General features: G+C 44.9%; 1 protein-coding gene across 1 annotated transcript in view; it reads right to left on the bottom strand.

The window, feature by feature from the left end:
* The window catches only part of BORCS5 (BLOC-1 related complex subunit 5), a 124196-nt gene extending 107466 nt beyond the window's left edge, over window positions 1-16730 (bottom strand). The window contains exons 1-2 of the mRNA XM_006267896.4: window positions 16384-16730; window positions 13105-13248 (exon numbers count right to left, since the gene is read on the bottom strand). Coding sequence (XP_006267958.1) covers window positions 13105-13248; window positions 16384-16441 — 202 coding nt within the window. The 5' untranslated portion in view covers window positions 16442-16730. The remainder of the gene's footprint in view (window positions 1-13104; window positions 13249-16383) is intronic.
* Between the last annotated feature and the right edge of the window lie 3721 nt (window positions 16731-20451).

Here is a 20451-nt window from a genome sequence, read left to right as displayed (position 1 = left end):
TGCTGGAGAAAACTGATGCAAAAGTCCTGAGTTTGTATGAATCCACTTGCATGTGCCCAGCTCCTGTGGGTGGGTTTGCACCAATCCAGAACTTTTGCTTAAATTTTTCCAGGAAGCTCAGGCAATTGGCTGGTCCCTGGTCTGGACTCCATTGGACTGTGAACAGAGTTGCTTGCACAGTAGAATGGAGAGAGAACCCAGCAGGTCCCATGTGTGTGCGCACCTCATGCAGTCTTACCCAGATCAGGAGGAGCTACTTCATTGTCAGGGTGGCTAGGATCTAGAACCAACTTCCAAGAGAAGTGGTGCTGGCTCCTACCCTGGGGGTCTTTAAGAGGAGGTTAGATGAACACATTGCCAGGGTCGTTTGACCCTGGTACTCTTTCCTGCCATGGCAGGGGGTCAGACTTGATGATCTGCTCAGGTCCCTTCCAACCCTACCAACTATGAAACTATAAGATTTTATTGTGGTCACCATACTTAAAATTGCTGTGCTATCCAAGTTTGTCTGTAACAGCATTCTCTGCCTACATGCACGAGGCCCCCCAAGACCAGGTCATGTTAGAAAAGCCTAGCACTTAAGGCCTGTCAACGAGACACAGATCAATTCAATCCCTTGGTGACAGATGTGTCAGAAATTGCCTTCTTGAACACTGAAGGCACATTTGCCTCGTTTCTAAAAGACCATACTAAAAATAAATCTAAAGCATTATGCTTTTTACATAACGCACAAATGCAAATAAATGAGTGAAGCTTCACAACATTAATCCATGGGACACAACCAAAGCAACAAAAGTAATGCATACAGAATAGCTCGCTACAGACAACAGAACTGTTCCTCATCACTAGAACCCTTATAATCCAACCCTGCTTATCTGCTACATGGGACAGTTGGATTCCAGCTCCTGGACCATGAGCTGTGTCCATTTCAGATTATATATTCAGTCTTCCTTCTCCAGCATGAAAGTCAAACCTCTCAAGTCATGTTTATTCTTCTGCATCTGTTCCTACTCTCTCTCACTTCCCTTCCACCCCACCCCAACCATGAATATCTACATACTCCCTGTCAAGTGGAACAGCTTTATTAGAAGTTGCCTACAGCCAGAAGGTTACAATAACATCTTAGAAAATGAGATGGATGTTCAAATCTTTAAAGCAGAATAGGGAACTAAATGTAGGTCTACTAAGAGATGAGGCAAAACAGAGGCAAGTTTACATGTGTTTTATTTAATTTCTGCTCAATAATTAATTAAAAAGTCAATTCCTTAAGTCTGCTCCGTCTTCAAACTGGTTTACTCAAACCTAAACCTCTCTCACGCCAACTTTTGGGTCTATCGCTAGTCATTAAATTTAAAAATGTACATTGCACAGTCTTTGGAGCAGGGACTACATGTTTGGCTTGTCTGAAATGCCATCCGTGTTCATACCATCATCTCATTAATTATACGTACTGCAATAATAACGAAGGCCAGAAACCCACTGTACTCAACAGTATGTAAACCTGTAATGAGACATCCCTATATTGGATTAAGTTACAATTCAAGTACAAGACTGAAGAAAACAAGTGGATGAAATACAACAGAGAGTAGGAGCACCAAAAACAAAACAATGCACAGCAGCAATTAGATGATGGATTGAAACATTTAGCTATCACTCGCATTAAGTCACTTGTTTTTATAAAGTTGAATATAAAGTTTTTTATCAAGTTTATAAAGATTCACATCACACAACATGCTGTATAGTTGAGGGCTGCTGAAATAGCTCTGCACAGATTTTAGAGTGCCTTCAACCAACTCAAACAGCAAGGGTCAAGGAAACCCAAAGCTACCCAATGGCAGAAAGCAAGCACCATATTGACCACTGTCATTAGAGAAAAATTAGGGTCCACTTTTCACGGAGGGAAATAAAATGGAAAGGTCAGGAAAATACTAACAAAAAAAAATCTACCAAAATCGACAGGGTACCAGTTACCATCACTCTGTTCTTAATGAAGGATTGATGGTGGTGTTGTAGTTACACGAGTTTTCATTAGGACACAAGAACAGTACATGCATTTAGAAAAACCATCACCCTACACATTCGCACCCAAATGTAATAAAACACAGAACAGTACTTTCGAATGAATACATCATAAAAGCATTCACTGTCAGGTTATTCATCTTGATGGATCAACTAAGCAGCAGCAAGCAGACCTACACAAATGATTCTGGTTTTCATTTTAGAAAAACCTGTGTTCACTCAACCACATTGCCTGGGTGTTCCTTCCCTCCCCTTTTTTCCTGATTTTTTTTAAATTTTGAGAAAACAAGTTACTTCATACAATTAGAGCATAGCCTACTACTTTGGTAAGTCCCAAAAATAAAAAAAAAAAGGAAGAGAGCATAACCCTGGTACAAATACTGAAGTTGCATCTGCAAAGCTAGTCCTCAGTTTCAACTTAGAGACACATTTAGGGATATTTCTTCCTGGAGAGATGCATAAATTAGGAATATTATAGCTAAGAAATTAATCATTCTGCCAAAAAAAGCAGGTATTTTAGATACATAAACAGCCTAGTAATAGTAATGGGATCAGATATCGTTATTACCTATAAAAGGAATAAGCAAAGTCTATGGCAATTCTGACAATAATATCACCAACACACTAGTACAATCAGAATCTGCGAAGTCATTACTCATTGCAAATTCCTCTTTTCAGGGGCCTTTATCTTTGAAGAAATGCCTTTTTGGACTTACATTTTTCACACTCGTTCTCAGTAAAAAGAACCTTTTGCCCAGGGTGAAGAAGGGGGAAATGGAAACAGAGGGTTTAAAAAAAGGCCAGAAGGTCACCCCCAGTGCAAGCTGCAACACATATGCTAAAGTTAATGGAGTTTGGGCCATTTTCAATAGATCTGAATTTGATCAGTTCCATCTAGCTACATGATAGACTGAAGTGTTAAATGATAGTAGCTAGTGGATTTCTCTGTACTAAACATTAATGCTTACTCTTACCAACCATTATCTATCTTTTGCTTCCCCCCCAGCTCCTGCCACCACAAACAGTGATGCATTGCACCATCTATTATTGTAGCTCCTGTGCACAGATATTTTCAAGAATGGTGTTCACAACTCAATTGCAAAGTGTCAATAAAGTAGAAGGAAACAGTGCCACCTTGTGCTAAATCACAAGATTCATCTAGAATTACCAAGATGTTCAGTCAAGTTGAAAACATCCAATTTGGTCTCCTTAACAGGGGCAAATTTTCAAAAGCTGGAAGTTTAGCCTTTTTTTTGAGCAGTTGGACTTGTTCAGGTGTCTCCAAGTTGGACACTCAAAAATACAAAAAACATCACTAATCACCTTTGAAAATCCTATGACTTAAAATATTACGATTGTGTTATAGCTCTAAAGCAAGCACTGCAAACCACACTAGCAGATGGAAAGGGAGTTCTGCATCATACTGTTCTGGATTTCTTTTTCTCTTTCCAAATTTCAAGGAAGACATTTGATTTGAGAAATCAACTTTGCTATTTATAGAGAAAAATACATCTTCCACTAGTTCAGCAGTCTCCAACCCTTTTAAGTAGGAGATCACCTTTGGCATTTAAAAGTACCCCAAGATCTACCGTGAGCCACCACCCCCACCCCACCCGCCCAGCAGGTAAGTCTGTGGGGAGGGAAGGGGGGTGCAGATTGAGGCAGAGGGAAAAAAAATTATTTGGGGGTGCACCTCCCCAGCAGGTAAATCCCACTCGGCCGGGACCCCACTCAATTTACCCCTGCTCCTGCGTCTGCACCACTGTCCCTCACCGCAGGGGCCTCGATCTAGCCCCTGCCCCTTCCCTCTCCCACAGACTGACCTGGTGGGCTGGTGCAGGGCAGGGTGCATGCACTCAGCCCCTCTGCACTAGTTAATTCTCATCTCATACTCAAAGACCCAGCACAGTATGTTTGCGATGAGCTGTTTCAACAATATGGTTTTGCTTCACAAAAATTCAACATAGTAACATCTCTTTTTCCAAATCATGTGGGAAAGTGCCACTAAAAAAAAGCATGATTTTGCTTTAAAAAGAAAAAAAAAAAAAACACAGAACAAAGTCTGCAAACCTTTAAAACAAATAACTGGTATCAGTAAAGTTAACAGGACAGTTACAGGTTGGAAATAGTAATGGAATGTGTACCCCCAATAAGTGGCTCATACAATGTTTTGTCAGCAGAAACTGAGTTACGGCCCTTTAAAAACTGCTCAACTGCATCTGCCCAACAGCTAGTGGGTAGGTATTCATAGTATAGTCAAACTCATCTCTAAGACCCAGAGATAGGACTGAGTCACAGCTGTAAAGGAAAGTCTTCACTCCCCATACAGTACTTGTACTATGTGTGAATAAACAAAAGTTCAGGTCCACTGTTTATTAATCCTGGATCTATCACCAACCCAAAATTCACTTAAAAGATTATAGGTGTACTAGCCAATTGCCTGTCAAGAATGACCAGGGGGAGGGAAGAAGGGGGCTTGGATGAAGTGCCGCCACCTACTGCCCCATGCTGCCACTGTTCTGCCTCTTGCAGGGAGCGTGGTGGGGGAGCCAAGACTGGCACCCTCTGTCCGGTCCCCTGCACAGCTTCAGAATCATGGCGGTGCTCCCCCATACTTGGAGCACTACGATTAGCTGTTTCCATCAGCCAATCAGAGTGCAAATAAAGCATTACAGACAGACGGACTTAGGCTTTTATAATATTAGAATAGGAGCGAGGATGTAGCCATGAGGGTCCAGGAATTATGCAAGAGGCGAGGACTGTTGTGGGTGATATCTTTTATTGGATCAACTGCATGGTTGAAATCACTTAGACAAGTTTTCAAATGTAAAGCATTCTTCATCATATTCAAAAACTTGTCTAAGGCTATCCCAACCATACAGTTGGTTCAACACAAGCTATCACCCACAACAATCTTTGCATATCTTTAAAAGATTATAGGCATCTGTCAGCCTGTGTTAGCACAGTTACAGCTTCTGGGTGCAGACAGCAGTATGAATTTTCCATGTAGGACTGCTTCTTGTGTTGTGTTTGTTCAACTGCAGAACATTCCCCTTACTGATCAAACTTGTGAAGATTTGTGTTTGTATTTTAGTATCATCTATTTGTAACTATGTATTTTAAGACCTTAATGTGATTTATTCAGAACAAAAGGCTGCTGAGAAATCACTAATATTACCAAGAATTAATCCTAGCAACACGCCTACAGCAAAGTCATGACATGACAAGAAACTTTCTTTCAAGCCTACTAGTGACAAAACACAAGTAAACTTCAGAGCCTTTTGTTTTGCAAGTATCCAAGTTGGCTATGCAGCTCCAATTTCTTGTTTTTAATGGAGATAATGATGCTGATCTGCCTTGAGATCTACTCAGGAAAAAAGTACTATACAAGAGCTAGATGGCATCATTAGTTTGTAATGTGGGAAAAATCTTGTGCATGTAGATGAGGAAGAATAGTTGCAGACATGACTCAGAATATAAGACTCAGGGAAAAGGGAAGTGGAAAAGCAGAGTTTTGTGCATCACCCCACTTTTATTAAATCTTAGAAAAAATTAACTGTTTCAGTCAAGGCTGCGTGGGCATAATGCAGTCATGAGATACCTACTGTTCTGTTTGCCTTACAGCTTGCTGACTGGTGCAAGATGAGGTACAAGACTTGGAGAATTTGTTCAGAAACAAATTATTCCACAGAGCTGACGCTGATCTACAGGTTCATGGCACACATTTCTCTTCTCCCCTTCTTTTCATCTAAAATAACATCTATTGCAAGGAAACCTACGGCCTACAGTTAGCAGAGATCCCCATGCCTGGAACATTTGTCATTGTTTGTCTAATGTACTCTCAAGTCTCATTAAGCTCCAATTTTATAACCCTAACATCACTTTATAAATCATTCAGTTTCACCCCATAGGGAAACGACACACTACTGCTTTCACTTGGGTGTCACGTTTTTGTCATCTTCAATATGCACTCACTCTGAAGAGGGCTGGACATGAATTCCTCAGATACATGATAATCCCTTCTGAAAGGTCTGTAAGAGTTTCAGGAGGACTAGGTATTCTCTTCAATTTTATGAGACAAGTATGGGGGAACCAGACTTGAACTCATAACTTGTAAATGGCAATGAAATATGCTGCCATTAGATTGCTGACGCTGGCACACAGGTGAAAGGGCATTAATTTGCATTGTAGCAGCATCTAGGAACCTCATTCATGAGCTAGGATCCCACTGAAGCATATCAGGACTCTGACGTGCTGAAAGATCATGAGTTTAGGTCCATCACGAAATACTGTAAGCCTTCCTTAATAAGGGAGGCCACTGGGGAACACATCAACTAATTCTGGGAGACAAATAAAGAAAAAAATAAAACAGGAAGGAAATGAGGTCACAGGTTAATAACAAGGGATCCAGAAGGGGACACCAAGCAAAGCACACAGGCCAGCACCCACTGCCCCCTGAATGAGTTGAGAGAGCCTGACGATGCCGACCAGTGAAACTCTGCCCAGAAATGAGTGGAGTAGCAGCAGGAAAACAGCCCCACACTCACCCAGGTTCCTGCCAGCCAGAGCCTCCTTCCTGGTCTGGTAAATGGCCATCTTGGCCAAGACAGGAGGAGGTTGACCCAGAGATCCTGGGGCTAGTGGGGCAATAGTTTCATAGTTGGTAGGGTCGGAGGGGACCTGAGCAGATCATCAAGTCCGACCCCCTGCCATGGCAGGAAAGAGTACTGGGGTCAAACAACCCTGGCAAGGTGATCATCCAGCCTCCTCTTAAAGACCCCCAGCGTAGGAGCCAGCACCACTTCTCTTGGAAGTTGGTTCCAGATCCTAGCTGCCCTGACAGTGAAGTAGCGCCTCCTGATGTCTAGTCTGAATCTACCCTCTGCTAGCTTGTGACCGTTATTTCTAGTCACTCCTGGTAGTGCTCAGGAGAACAGGGACTCCCCCAATACCTGCTTGTCCCCTCTGACTAGTTTGTAACAGGTCACTAGCTCCCCCTCAGCCTTCTCTTGTGGAGGCTGAACAGGTTCAGATCCCTTTGCCTGCCCTGCTGCCCCTTGATCATGTGAGTGGCCCTCCTCTGGACCCTCTCCATGCTGTCCACATCCCTCCTGAAGTGCAGTGCCCAGAACTGGATGCAGTACTCCAACTACGGCCTGACCAGTGTCACATAGACGGGGAGGATCACCTCCTTGGACCTGCTTGAGATGCATCTGTGGATGCATGACAAGGTACGGCTGGCCTTCCTGACCGCGTCCCCACAGTCGGCTCATGTTCATTTTGGCATCAATAATGACTCCAAGATCCTTTTCTGCCTCTGCACTGACGAGAAGGGAGTTCCCCAGCCTGTAGGTATGCTGCTGGTTCTTCCTCCCCGGGTGCAGCACCTTGCACTTGTCAGTGTTGAAACCCATCCTGTTCTCACCTGCCCACCCCTGTAACCTGTCTAGGTCCAATTGCAGCCTATTCCTCCCTTCTAGAGTGCCCACTTCTCCCCACATCTTAGTGTCATCTGCGAATTTAAACAGGGTGCTTTTTACCCCCTCGTCCAAGTCGCTGATGAAGATGTTGAACAGAGCGGGCCTGAGGACTGAACCCTGCGGAACCCCACTGCCCACATCCCTCCAGGTCCAACAGGACCCATCCACCACCACTGTCTGGGTGCGGCCCTCCACCCAGTTAGTGACCCAATAGACTGTGTAGGTGTCAACATCACAGTCTCCTAGTTTTTTAATGAGAATGGGGTGAGAGACAGTGTCGAAGGCCTTCCTGAAGTCCAAAAATACTACGTCCATTGCTACCCCTGCATCCAAGGATTTTGTGACCTGGTCACAGAAGGCCACCAGGTTGGTCTGACAGGACCTGCCTCTAATGAACCCTCTATGAATGGGGAGTGCATTAAAAAAGATGCAGGGAGAAGTGCAGCAAGAACCTCAGCAGGAGGTTCTGGAGGAGGGACTGCAACTCAGGGCGCTCAAGGCAGGTACACACCAGGTTCTCCCTCTGTTGGCTAAAGGGACGGGTGTTGGGTGCCTGTAAAGCACACCAGGTACACACCTGTGGAAACAGCTCCATGAAGGAGCTCCAAGCTGAGGCCCCCAGTGGTATGTGGAATCAGGGTGGAATACGGACTTAGTCACTGGTGGGCAGGGACTGCTCTCATGCAGGACCTGGTTAATATAGGCAAGGCCAGTGAGTGACAGGACAGCCTTTACCTCCTGGAGTAAGTGGCAGGAAGCATATAGCATGGGCAGCTCTATAGGCCTGGGCCAATGCAGAGAGATCTTTCTACCCCTGTCTGGCATAGTCTAGGACAGGGGAGGGGAAAATACGACCCGTGGGCTGGATCTGGCCCACCAGACCATTCTATATGGCCCATGGGGACCCTAAAACATTTAGAAAATGAATATGTATCTGCCCCAGTAGCCTGTCAAAGCTGAGAAGTGCCAGGGGCAGTAGGACCCAGGAGGAGCCTCAGGAGGACTGAACAGCCCAGGCCCGCCCACCCCCAGCCATTTCACTCCCTTCCTGCCCCACATGGGTCCCAGCTGCATTGCCGGACCAGGGAGCACAGGGCTGCACTATTGGGGGGTGGGGCGGGAACGAAAGGCAGGGGTGTGTGTGTGTAGCAGGCAGGGACAGAGAGTCACTGCCACTAGTGCGCCCCAGGGCACACTCCGTCCCTGCCTGCCCACCCACACGTACCCTAAAGACCTTTCTAAGTACCCCTGGGGGTATGCGTACCCCCCCAGTTGACAACCCCTGGACTAGATGACCTATTGAGGTCCCTTCCAACTCAAGCATTCTATGATTCTATGACCCTCCAGCTGGTCCTCAGCACCCACAGTGACCTGTGGCAGTCCCTACCACAGGACCTGGGAGGTGCCAGCGTCGGCTGGATCCAATGAGTTGAGCATTGTGTGGAAAGCTCTTGCCCTTTCTTGCAGCTTGCCAGGATCCACGAGGGGGATGCCATCCTCCACCAGGAGGCAAGCAACAGACTTCTTGGCACCCCTTCTCTTATACAAGGGGTAGAAGTCCATCGCCTGCTTGTGAGTCCAACTCCTTCAGATTAATGTGCCATGGGCAAGGCAGTCACCCAGAACTCAGAGCCCTTTCTGCCTCTCCTGATTTTCCACAGAGTGATGGGTTGTCTGAGTCAGCAGCCAAACACCTCTCTAGCTCTAACACTTCCCTCTTGAGCTGCTCTCTAACCGCTTCTTGCTGTCCAGCATGTCCCCAGGTGTAGTAGCAACAGTGATGCCTGATGCACACCTTACTCACATCCCACCATGTCCGAAACAAGGGAAACATTAGTAGTGTATGACGCAAGCATACACTAGAGGGTGGTCGCTGAAGAGGGCTGGCTGAACCATACCAGGCTGGGAACAGCCCAGCCTCAACAGTAAAGACCAAGGTCTGGAACCAGAAAACAAGCAGAGGATTTCCAGCCACAGGCAAGAGACAGACTGAGACCAAGATACTAACTGAATATCTGGAAAAGGTCTTGGGGCACTAGTTACAGGCTTCAGTACTGACCACCTGTGAAAGCATGCAGATGCTGCAACAAATTCCAGACCTACTGATCACATCAGCTAATCAGGGGTTGCATTTCAAGTCTCCACAGCCCAGTGAAAGGGACTTGCTTATCTGGCAATAGTTCATAAGTTCAATGGGAGAGCTCTAGTTTAGGGTGACCTAGTATTTCAGTCCAGGCTTAACCTAGTAACCCTGACACCCACTGAGCTAGGACCTGTATAAACAGGAAACAAGTTCCTGACTCAATAAGCAAGGCCAGGAAACTGTTTGATAAGTCTTCAAATACCCAAAATGTTATTACATAGAGAGTGGCAATAGCCTATTCCCTGGGACACAGAGAAGGACAGTAATAATGGTTTTAAATTGTGACAAAGGAAATTCAGGTTGTATATGAAGAAGAGCTCTCTCATTACATGAGTTTTGCATTGGAAGAGTCCTTAGAGAGGTTTTGGAATCTCCATCACTGCAAGTTTAAGAGCAGGTTAGACAAACAATTGTCTGCGATGTTTTACACAGGAATGATCCTGCCTTGAGAAGAGGGCTGAAATAAATGATTGTGTGTGGTCCTATTTATCTAGGATAGCACTATTATTCTTGGATTCGAATGAGAACAGGCCAATCCCAGAAAACTTGCACAAGGTCACCCTGCAGACCAGTGTCAGAACTAGGAATAGAACCCAGGTATCCTTCGGTCCCAGCCCAGGACTCTATCAAAGAAACAACACTACTTTCAGCAACTAATGCAGGAATTGCAAACAATTTAATTGCACAAGTCACTCACCATTTGGGGCTGCAAAGGCAAGGTACAATTATTTACCCCACCAAGAGCCAACATTTTTGGCAGTCATACCACAAATTAACCCTGCCTTCTCTAAGTGCCATTCCACTCCCCTTCCCCAGCCTGATCTGCTGCTCTACTTCCTGTTCACTACTCTGTGCCCCCTCCCCCATCTCCTGTTCTGCTTGCTGCTTCCGATTTAGTGCCCCCTGCCTCATCTCCTTCTCTCCTTTCTGTTTCCTCCTCTATCTGCTGCTGTGCCACCGCTCCCTTCTTTGTCCTATCTGCTGCAAGCCACACACAGAGGCTGCCTGTGACACTTGTAGCATAGGTTATAGCACAGGTTGGTCACCCCCAATTCAGTCAGTGCTGTTTGGTCTAGAGTATGCAATGCTGCACAATAGCCACCAGATGCCAGTCTGGACTACATGGTAAAGCCACATTGGTAACTAGACTCTCTCCCAAGTTTACAATGCTTTTTAAACTACCAAGGGGGATTGTCTGATGATTTAGCGCAGGGCTGTCCAACTTCTCTGCAACTGGGAACTACATACAGCATCAGCATGTAGTAGCCCCTACACCACACACCATGCCAGCCATATGCTGCAGGAGCAGGCCCCAGGGATCCCCCTCTGCACAACTCTGGGAGAGGCAGCTGCAGGTTCCTACAGGTCACCAACTAGACAGCTCTGATCTAGCACTTCTGTCTTCACCACCACATCTTAGATCCTTCAAAATCCTTCTACAGCAAGGTGGAATGGACAACCTCATCCTCTTAATGGCAGACGGGTCTCTGGCATTGACAAAACAATCCATTCTGAAGCAGCAGAGAGATTCAGAAGCAAGTCATGAGCATGTATTTCTGGAATACAGCAGTCCCCCATCCTCTGCCTGTCCATACCTCCTCCAAACTGCATCAGGAAGATGGGTAGGAACATCACAGGAACACCAAAAGGAAATGAAGCATCCTCCCTTCTTCCTTTTACTACCTACCTTTGACCCTGAGGAAGGAGCCTCCCCTCCTCTCCCCAATGACTCCATGCTCACCTCACCACTTTCTGATGAAAAAGCATCTTTCCATAGAATTCCTGCTGTATTCATCAAAGCATACCTATACAGACTTCGTGGGGTTGGCCCAGTTCAGAAGCCCCCTGGGGCCACACTGTAAAACTCCCAGTGCCTAGGATTCCTAGTCATACCCCCATCCTTTGGGACATATCTTCCAAAATATCATGCAGCTCTGCATCCTCCTGACAGGAATTCTCTCCTCAGAGGAGCATGCTTTTCTCCAACACAGAGATCCATGACTCTCCTAGAGAGGAAGATGATCCTAGCCCTTGCAGTCCTAGTTACGGCTCAGGGCCCTGGCTTTCTTATCACTTCAGTATAGACAGGAAGAGTGCTTGGTACAGTGCACCTGCCCCAAACAGCATATGTGATCTCTACGAGGTTGCCTACCTACAAAGATGACACAATTACCATGTCTCCAAATAAGCAGCAGGCAGATAGTAGCACCCACAGCATAATTTTCAGCCAAGATCCAAGAGAAACACCTGAGTGGCAGACAAAGGATGGAGAAGAAGAATGGAAGATGATGATCTGGGACAGTATTCCTCAACCTGTGGGCAGGTACCCAAAAGTGGGTGGCAAGAATCGTGAGCAAGTCCCAGAAGTATGGGAAAGCATGGGCTTCCCTTTGCAGGCTGGCAGCCTTCCAGCCTGCAAGAAGCTGCTTGGGACACTGGAGGCAGCAGGTACATGTGTGTCTGTGTCATGGGAGCAGCCCCAGCAGCTGGATGTGTGGGTCTGGGGTGTGTGGAGGGGATGGGTGTTGGGGGGGTGCGCTGCCTGCCAGCACTAGGGGAAAGTGGCTGTGTGCTGAGGTTGCAGCAGGGCAGATGGAACAGGAGCGGGGGAGGGGGGGGCAGCTGCCCCTCCAGCGGGGGAAAAGGGGCAGGGGGAAAAGTCCTTCAGGGGTAGCAGGGAGATGCATTGTTGGTCCAGCAGCACTGCGACTGCTGCCCTTACTCGTAGGGGCAGGGTGGCTGGGAGATGCTGCTCAGGGGGCAGGAGAAGCAATGACCAGGCTGCCAGGTGTGGCACAGCAGCCCCAGCCCAGGGCAGGGAGGGATGCCACCCGCCTCCCCTCCTCCCTCCAGCCCATACTGGAGCCAGACTCACTCCACTGCCACCACGTGAGCCATTGCCACAGCAGCTACCACACTGTGGCCCCAGTGGGATGGGGGCAGCTGAGGATCCCCCTCCAGCAGGGAGCAGGGGAGGGGGCTGCAGGTTGGGAGTCAGGGGCACCAGCATGACCCAGTGGCTGTGGGTCAAGAGTGATGGAACCAGTAGGGCCAGGGGGTTGAGAGTCAGGACAGGCCAAGCCATCAATCTTTACAAAGGGGTCCTGGTACAAAAAAAAAAAAAAAAAAAAAAAAAAAAAAAAAAAAAAGGTTGAGAACCACTGGTCTGGGAGAAATAAAAGGGAACTGATACAAAAGGAGACCACAATATATATATAGGACCCATAGGGACTTTCCTTGACTTTTCACTTCTTGTTTTTCTGGTTTACTAGAAAAAAGAAATGGGAAAAGTGCAGGATTGTCAATGCTTCACTCCAGCTTATGAGGACAGCAAAAGCAATGTATGGATTACAGGATGATGAGGAGAGAAGCGAGCAGGTTACTAGAAACTGTACATGCTTAATAGGAGGACAGAGACAGTCACCGAGGGAAAAATATCAGAAAAATTGAAAAGTATATTACCTTTCAAAAGGGGCTGGAAAGTTGGTATCTCCTGCAATTTTATGACATCAGGATCATTGCTGACATTTCGTGAGGACTGAGTTCCCTGGGCCACCACAACAATATCATCCATCTTAGCACGGTGCTTAGCTGGAGAAGGGGATGCTGGGGGAAAAAAACCCCAAATGTAAAATCAGACATAGCTGTATACAGAGGTGAACCAGCAAATTCTTTTATGTCTGATCTGCTTCATTTTATGCCAAGAGGAAATGACAGCTGCAAGTGCAGCATATTAATGTCAAGTTTCTATAGTCACCATCACTGTGGCACTGAGATATTTCCGTAAGTAAAATCCATAGTGGACTTCACTACTAGTTTCATAGTAGCTAGGGTCAGAAGGGACCTGAACAGCTCATCTAGCCTGACCCCCTGCCACAGGCAGGAATGAATCCTGAGTTCACAAGACCCCAGACAGGTGTTTCTCCAACCTTCTCTTGAATTTACCCAAGGTAGGGGTGAGGGAGGACCACTTCCCTGGGAAGTTGGTTCCAGATTTTGGCCACCCTAACTGTAAAATATTGCCTTCTGATCTCTAACCTAAACCTATTCTCCAACAGCTTATTACCATTGTTCCTTGTCACCCCAGGTGGCGCTGGGGAGAAAAGGGCTCTACCTATTTGCTGTTGATCTCCTCTGATGAGCTTATAGGCAGCCACCAGGTCCCCCCTCAGCCTCCTCTTGCTGAGGCTGAACAAGTTGAGGTCCCTCAGTCTCTCCTCATAGGGCCTGTCCTGCTGCCCTCTCATCAAGCGGGTGGCCTTCCTCTGAACCCTCTCCAGGCTGGCCACATCCCTTTTAAAGTGCGGCACCCAGTACTGGACACAGTACTCCAACTGCGGCCTGACCAAAGACGCATAGAGGGGGAGCATCACCTCTCTGGACCGGCTTGAGATGCATCTTTGGATGCATGAAAAGGTATGGCTGGCCTTGCTGGCTGCAGTCTGGCATTGGCAGCTCATGTTCATCTTGGAGTCAATAATAACTCCAAGATCCCGTTCCGCCTCTGTGCTTTCAAGAGGGGAACTCCCCAGCCTGTATGTATGCTGTGGATTCCTTCTCCCAAGGTGCAGCACCCTGCATTTATCTATGTTGAACCCCATCCTATTCTGATCTGCCCACTTTTGTCTTCGGTCTAAATCTAGTTGCAGCCTCTCTCTCCCTTCATGTGTGTCCACCTCGCCCCACATCTTAGTGTCATCAGCAAACTTGGACAGCGTGCTTTCCACCCCCGAGTCCAAGTTGCTGATGAAGATGTGAAACAGTGTGGGCTCGAGGACCGAGCCCTGGGGTACCCCACTGCTCACATCTCGCCAGGTTGAGTACAACTCTTCTACCACTACTCTCTGGGTGCGCCCCATCAGCCAATTTTTTACCCATCCAACTGTGTGGGTATCAATGCCACAGTCGCTTAATTTATTGATGAGGATGGGGTGAGACACAGTGTCAAAGGCCTTCTTAAAGTCTAGAAAGACTATGTCCACGGCAACACCACCATCCAAGGATTTAGTTACTTGGTCATAAAAGGCAATCAGGTTGGTCCGGCAGGACCTGCCTTTGATGAACCCATGCCGATTGCCCCTGAGCATGATCTCCCCTGCAGGCCCCCCACAAATGTGCTCCTTGATGATTCTCTCCAAGATCTTCCCGAGCACCGAGGTGAGGCTTATAGGCCTATAGTTACTTGGATCCTCCTTCCTCCTTTTCTTGAAAATTGGGACCACATTAGCCAGTTTCCAATCCCCTGGCACCTGGCCAGATGACCGCGAATCCTCATACAGCGGGGCCAAGGGCTCCGCGATGACCCCTGCCAGCTCCCTCAACACCCTTGGGTGGAGGGCATCTGGACCTGCAGATTTAAAAATGTCTAGCCCTTCCAGAAGATCCCTAACTACTTCTGCACTGACTAAAGGCCTGACAGAGCTATCCCCAAGATTGTCCCTACCTCTGGTAGGTGGGATGTCCCGGTCCCTGTTCATTCTTGTCCCACTTACTGGAGTCAGTGCTTAAGATGTCTCATGCTCACTCTAACAGTAATGCATATAACATTCGCTGCCTGACAGCAGAACAAAAATAGACTTCTGGAGTCTAGTTCAAAAACTCATGCTCACTGTCAGAACTGCTGTACTTCCGGTACATGTAAAGGGTCACTTTTAAACTTAAATTTGGTCCAAAATGGTAACAAAAGAATGGATTAAAATCAACTCTTTTCCACAGTAAAAATCAAGTGAAGGAATCCTTGTACAGTTTGAAACTGAAACCACTGCAGCCTAAGAACTGAAGTGACTTTTCACTCTGAATAAAGAGAGTAAAATTGACTTATCTTCACTGTCTAATGGACATAGAAAAGAATTAGAAGCTCCATGCAGCAGATATATGTGGACAAATTCACTCAATTTTTAAGTCCTTCCACTTCAGATTACTAAAATGGGTTATTAGTAAAGAAATCTGTTGACAACATATGATTCTTAACTTGGCACTGCCCTATGATTAGGGCTTTTACCATTCTTTGAGATCTTTCCAGCCAAACCCAGTTTCTAAGGTTAATTGAAAGTAAAGTTATAAAAGTCCAAATTTAAAATTTTTGTTGTCTTTCATCATGATGTCAAATAGGGGACAAAAATATGCATTGTTGAAATCTCTATTGTCACTTATCTCCACGACTCTTGGCTGGCTCCATCCATTTGACCCCAGAATTAGTGTGCAGCATAGCTAATGATATGAACCTGCAAGTCTCCAAATATCATCCCTGCTCTTGTTCCTTTCACTTAGTCCTGACAGCTACTGCTGTATTCTACCATACCACTGCTTAGGATCAAACATCCAACAGATCCCCTCTGTACAAAAACACCCCTTTACAAGCACCCACCTACAGCAGACATTTCTGTAAGAAGAAGAAATAACAGCCTATGCAAGTCTCTCTCTCCAAGGAAGGAAAGACTACACCTAGATCTCAGGCCCCAGCCATAAGAGTGGCTTCCTTTTGCTTCAAGGGCTGCATACTACCCATCTCACTTCCTCCCCCCTGTGTGTTGGGTCCCTGATGCAAACATGCTTCCTGTAAGCCATGAAATGTGAGGTTAATAAACGTTACAACAGTCATGTGCTGCATACTGATACACAAAAAAGTCCCCACTGTAATTAACCAGCACAGCACCCCCAGTTCACCCATCAGCTTCTACTGCTGCCACTGCCCCTCCCAGCAGGTCATGCTTGTAGCCAGGGAGTGAAAAGGAGACTGACCTGAAGAGCTCAGATCATGTGGCCGGCTCTCAGCTTCTGCACTCTGCTCTGCTCCCATAGCTGCAGCTGTGATGGAGGAAAAACGATTCCCCCAAGACCTCTACGCTGCTAAGCACACACCCCAGCCCTGGGGGATAAATAGCGAGATCCTTGCACTGCCAATGCAACCTCTCCCCCACCACTTGCAGGCCACAGGGCTCCTTTCCCTCCTGCCTCAGGAGCAAGGGAACAGTTGCCCCCAGCAGCCTTCAAGCAACCAGCAGTCTGGCTGGCAGCAGCTCCGCATGTGACCACGTGTAGAGGCAGCTTCCGGGTCTGGAGGATTGTTTCTGTTCCAGGGTCAAAGGAAACCTCGCCCATGCAGGGGATGGGAGGAGGCAGAGGGAGCCCAGGCTTAAAGAGGCAGCTGCTGTGCATCAGCTAAGCTCATTCCCTGGGAGCAGGGAAATGTGCTAGCCAAGGGGTTGCCTGCCAAATGCACGTATGCAGAGACGGAGAGCGCGAAGGGAAAAAGAAAAAAAAGAAAATGAAGAAGGCTTTTTAAAGCATTGATCGAAACGAGAGTGAGAAGCTAAAGTTAGACTTGAATATTTAACTTAGCAGGGATCCTGCAGTCAGAGCTGGGGATCAGATCTAAAAGAGCTTTCAGAGGGGTTTTATCCAGACACCCACGTGCAGAGTATCCGAGCAACTTCCTTCCATGCAAAATAAGATTAGCAAGAGTGAATGGTATTAAGAAATAGCTGGCTTTTCTCCCATTCAGGGGGCTGTGGTTAAGAAAGTTTCTTTGTTTGCTTTTTGGAAGCATTGGTTGTAGCTGCGTTGGTCTAAAGACAGAGGCAGACAAGTTTCTTTGGGTAAATGTGATATCTTGTATTAGACCAACTATAGTTGGAAAAATTGTTCTTGGCAAGCTTTCAGGCACAAATACCCTTCTTCAGGCAGAGGGGGAGTCTGGTGTATTTGTGCCTGAAAGCTTGCCAAGAACAATTTTTCCAACTATGTAGTTGGTCTAATAAAAGATATCACATCTACCCAAAGAACCTTGTCTGTCTTTGTTAGGTTTTGATTTTTATGGAAAGGGGGATCCATTTGTTGGGGGTGTCTGATCATGTCAGGAGGAATGGACAAGTTCTTGATTCCCCTAAACTCACAAGGAAATTCATCCCATGGAACTCGTAGCAATGCAGTTACACATGTTTTTGTGTTTGCGGAGTTGGTGTTAATTCACATACCATTTTTCATTTGGGTATATATTGATTCCTTTTTTTCCCAAATTGCACAAACATTTTTGAGGAAGGACAGCAGGAAATCTCTGTCATCATTACTGCATTAGGGACTAAATCTCTTCTGGACAGCTTAACAAATAAAATCAGCACAGCTTCATTGTTCTAATTTCTTTTTTTTTTAATATCGTTTGTTCAATCAATGAAAAAGAGCAGCCACCTCTTTAAAAGTAAGTACCATCTGTCTGATAAATAAATAAGCAGGTAATGACATGTAGGAAACAACATCCCTTTATCGCTGTAGCAGGGTTAGGCAGCCAAGACAGAAAATTCACAAGTAAGGAGAAAGGGGGGAATCCACTTTGAAGTTTTACTTCATTTTTCTTGTATCCAGCAAAAACAAAAAACAGCAACAAAACTATATATCTCAGCAAATTCCTTTAATAAAAATTAAATTCTTAAACCTTAACTAAAGACAAAACTATTAATCCAGAATAACAGTGCCAGCACTGGCTTCTGGACAAATCCATTCTCTGTTGGGTGAGAACTCTAGACTGTGTACAGTTCTGAGTATAACTTGGCGCACCAGCACACAATTATTTCTGAGCTGAAGTTGCTCCCTTGATTCTACCAATCCCGTTAGGATTTATTTTGATGGTAAGATTGGCAATCCTCTTCTTCTTTTTTAGACCTCATCATATGGCTATTTATGCCATGAACTATTCCAATCAAATCTTACACCACCTTCAGGTCTCCTGAGAAATATGATTTTTCATTTCTACCTAGGGGAAATTGTACATGCTTTGCATTCTATGCCTGAGGAAGGGTGAGAGTGCCCGAAAGCTTGCAAATAAATATATATTTTTAAATATCTAGTTGATTTAATAAAAGATATCATCTCTACCACAAGTTTTAATTCCATGTGGCACAAAGGCTGCTAAAAGACATGGGTCACCTTATTGTGGTTATGAACTATATCATAATGTATTTGCAATATAATAATAATCTGTATTGTGTTATGATTAAATTAATAAATATGAATACAAACAAAAACAAACTATTTCACAGCTATAGAATTATTTTCCTGGAAAAGCAATCAAAAGTTTTTTGGCACAATTCGATCTGTCCCATTACTATTTTGATCCTGTAGAGATTTACACATGTTTAATATTTCATGTCTCAATAGTTCCATTAACCATAACAGACATCAGACAAACAGTGTATAAAGTTAAGCAGGTGTATATGTTTTGATAGAAGTGGAGTCATGTTCTGTAACATCATTAGTTGACCTCAGACAAATTATACAATTAGATTGACTGAACTTCACACATTTGATTTCAAAGAGTAGTGTGTTTTTTCAAGGTGACAACACAACTTTTATATGGGCAAAATATTTATTTTCTTGTAGATTAGACCCAAATATTAATTTCTGGTAAGAGTAAAGATTTTGATTGTGCAAACACATTTTCTATGGATAAACAGATCATTTGTTTTAAATATATATCATCCATTTATATTGTGACTTACTTTCTTCTTTCTTCCCAAAAGGCTATTCTGTTCTCCTTTTTAAATATTTTTTGAATAGTCAAGGTTTTTATCTGCTATTTACCAGCGTATGTATGAATATGAGGCCTTTGTGCCTGAAAAAGGGAAAAAAAAAATCAACATTTGGTTCCTTGTAACACTTAAAATATGGTTAAGCAGTTTTTTAATTTAAATAAATATATTAAGTTTGCAAATTATTTTAGTTTTGTATTTTGCACCTAGATGGGAGACAACAACATTGCTCCTAAGTCTGTCAGCTCCGAGCTAAGATAGTTTTTACAAGTACATACAAATGTTGCATGTCAATATTAGAATATACATTTGTGACACTTCATTACTGAGACCTAAACAATATCAAGGGACTCAATCGATTATTTTACATAGTTTTTATTCTACCTTTTTCTCTATGAGAAGCTTGGAAATAATCAATGAAACTGAATGCATGAGAGAATATGTGGGTTGCTGCTTCTTTATAAATGTAGCAGGAAACTATGTAGGGAGGGTTATGGAAACTACTAGGCAGAAACTTAGCTTTACAGCTACTACTGCATGTCTGCCAAACAGAAACATCCAACAATCATTACATTGGCTTAGTAAGTATGATTTTTTCAGTAGATTATTAAATCAAAGTTATTTTTTGTTTGCTTTTGGCATTTAGGGTCCTTTAGGGCACATTCAGGCCATATGTCTAAATATTTTTTTCACAGTCACAAAGACTAGGTACTCATTTTGTTAAAGCTGCAGAGCTTCCATTTTCATGCAACTCCAGGAGCTGTAACTTTAAGCAAAACATCAAACATTAAGCATCACAATTAAATCTCAAGTTTTGGCAACTTTTTACTGTTTCCCTTATTCTAACAAAGTTCCTTGTTCAGTGTTAAAAGGAAGTAGCTCTTTCCATGTTTCTTTACTGTTGCTTTATAACTGGTCTCTTTTCTAGGGAATGCTTTTGCATTTTGTACTAAAGAGCCAATAACGAACAATTAGCAGGCACAAACTGGAATCCAGCCAGGTCTTCCCTTCCAAAGAGAGTGGGCTAACTCCATCATTAGGTTTATAGAGCCATGCTCCCTCTAATGCTTTCCTCTCAGGCCCAGGCATCTGCACACTTACAGCTTCCACTGGAGGGTGGACAGGGTGCCCCTTCACCTGTCTAGCTGAAGGCAGCCGTTCTTTTTTAGACTCAAGGAATCAAACCTGGTGGCAGAGGTAATGTGTGATATTAGACCAACTTGGTATTTGGAAAAAAAAAAAAGTCTTTATTTGCATGCTTTTTGGCACAGGCACCCTTCATCAG

This window comes from Alligator mississippiensis, chromosome 4 (genome assembly GCF_030867095.1).
Source record: "Alligator mississippiensis isolate rAllMis1 chromosome 4, rAllMis1, whole genome shotgun sequence".
Taxonomy (NCBI): domain Eukaryota; kingdom Metazoa; phylum Chordata; order Crocodylia; family Alligatoridae; genus Alligator; species Alligator mississippiensis.
Note: the sequence above shows the minus strand (reverse complement) of the source record. Positions and strands in the feature narration are given on the sequence as shown.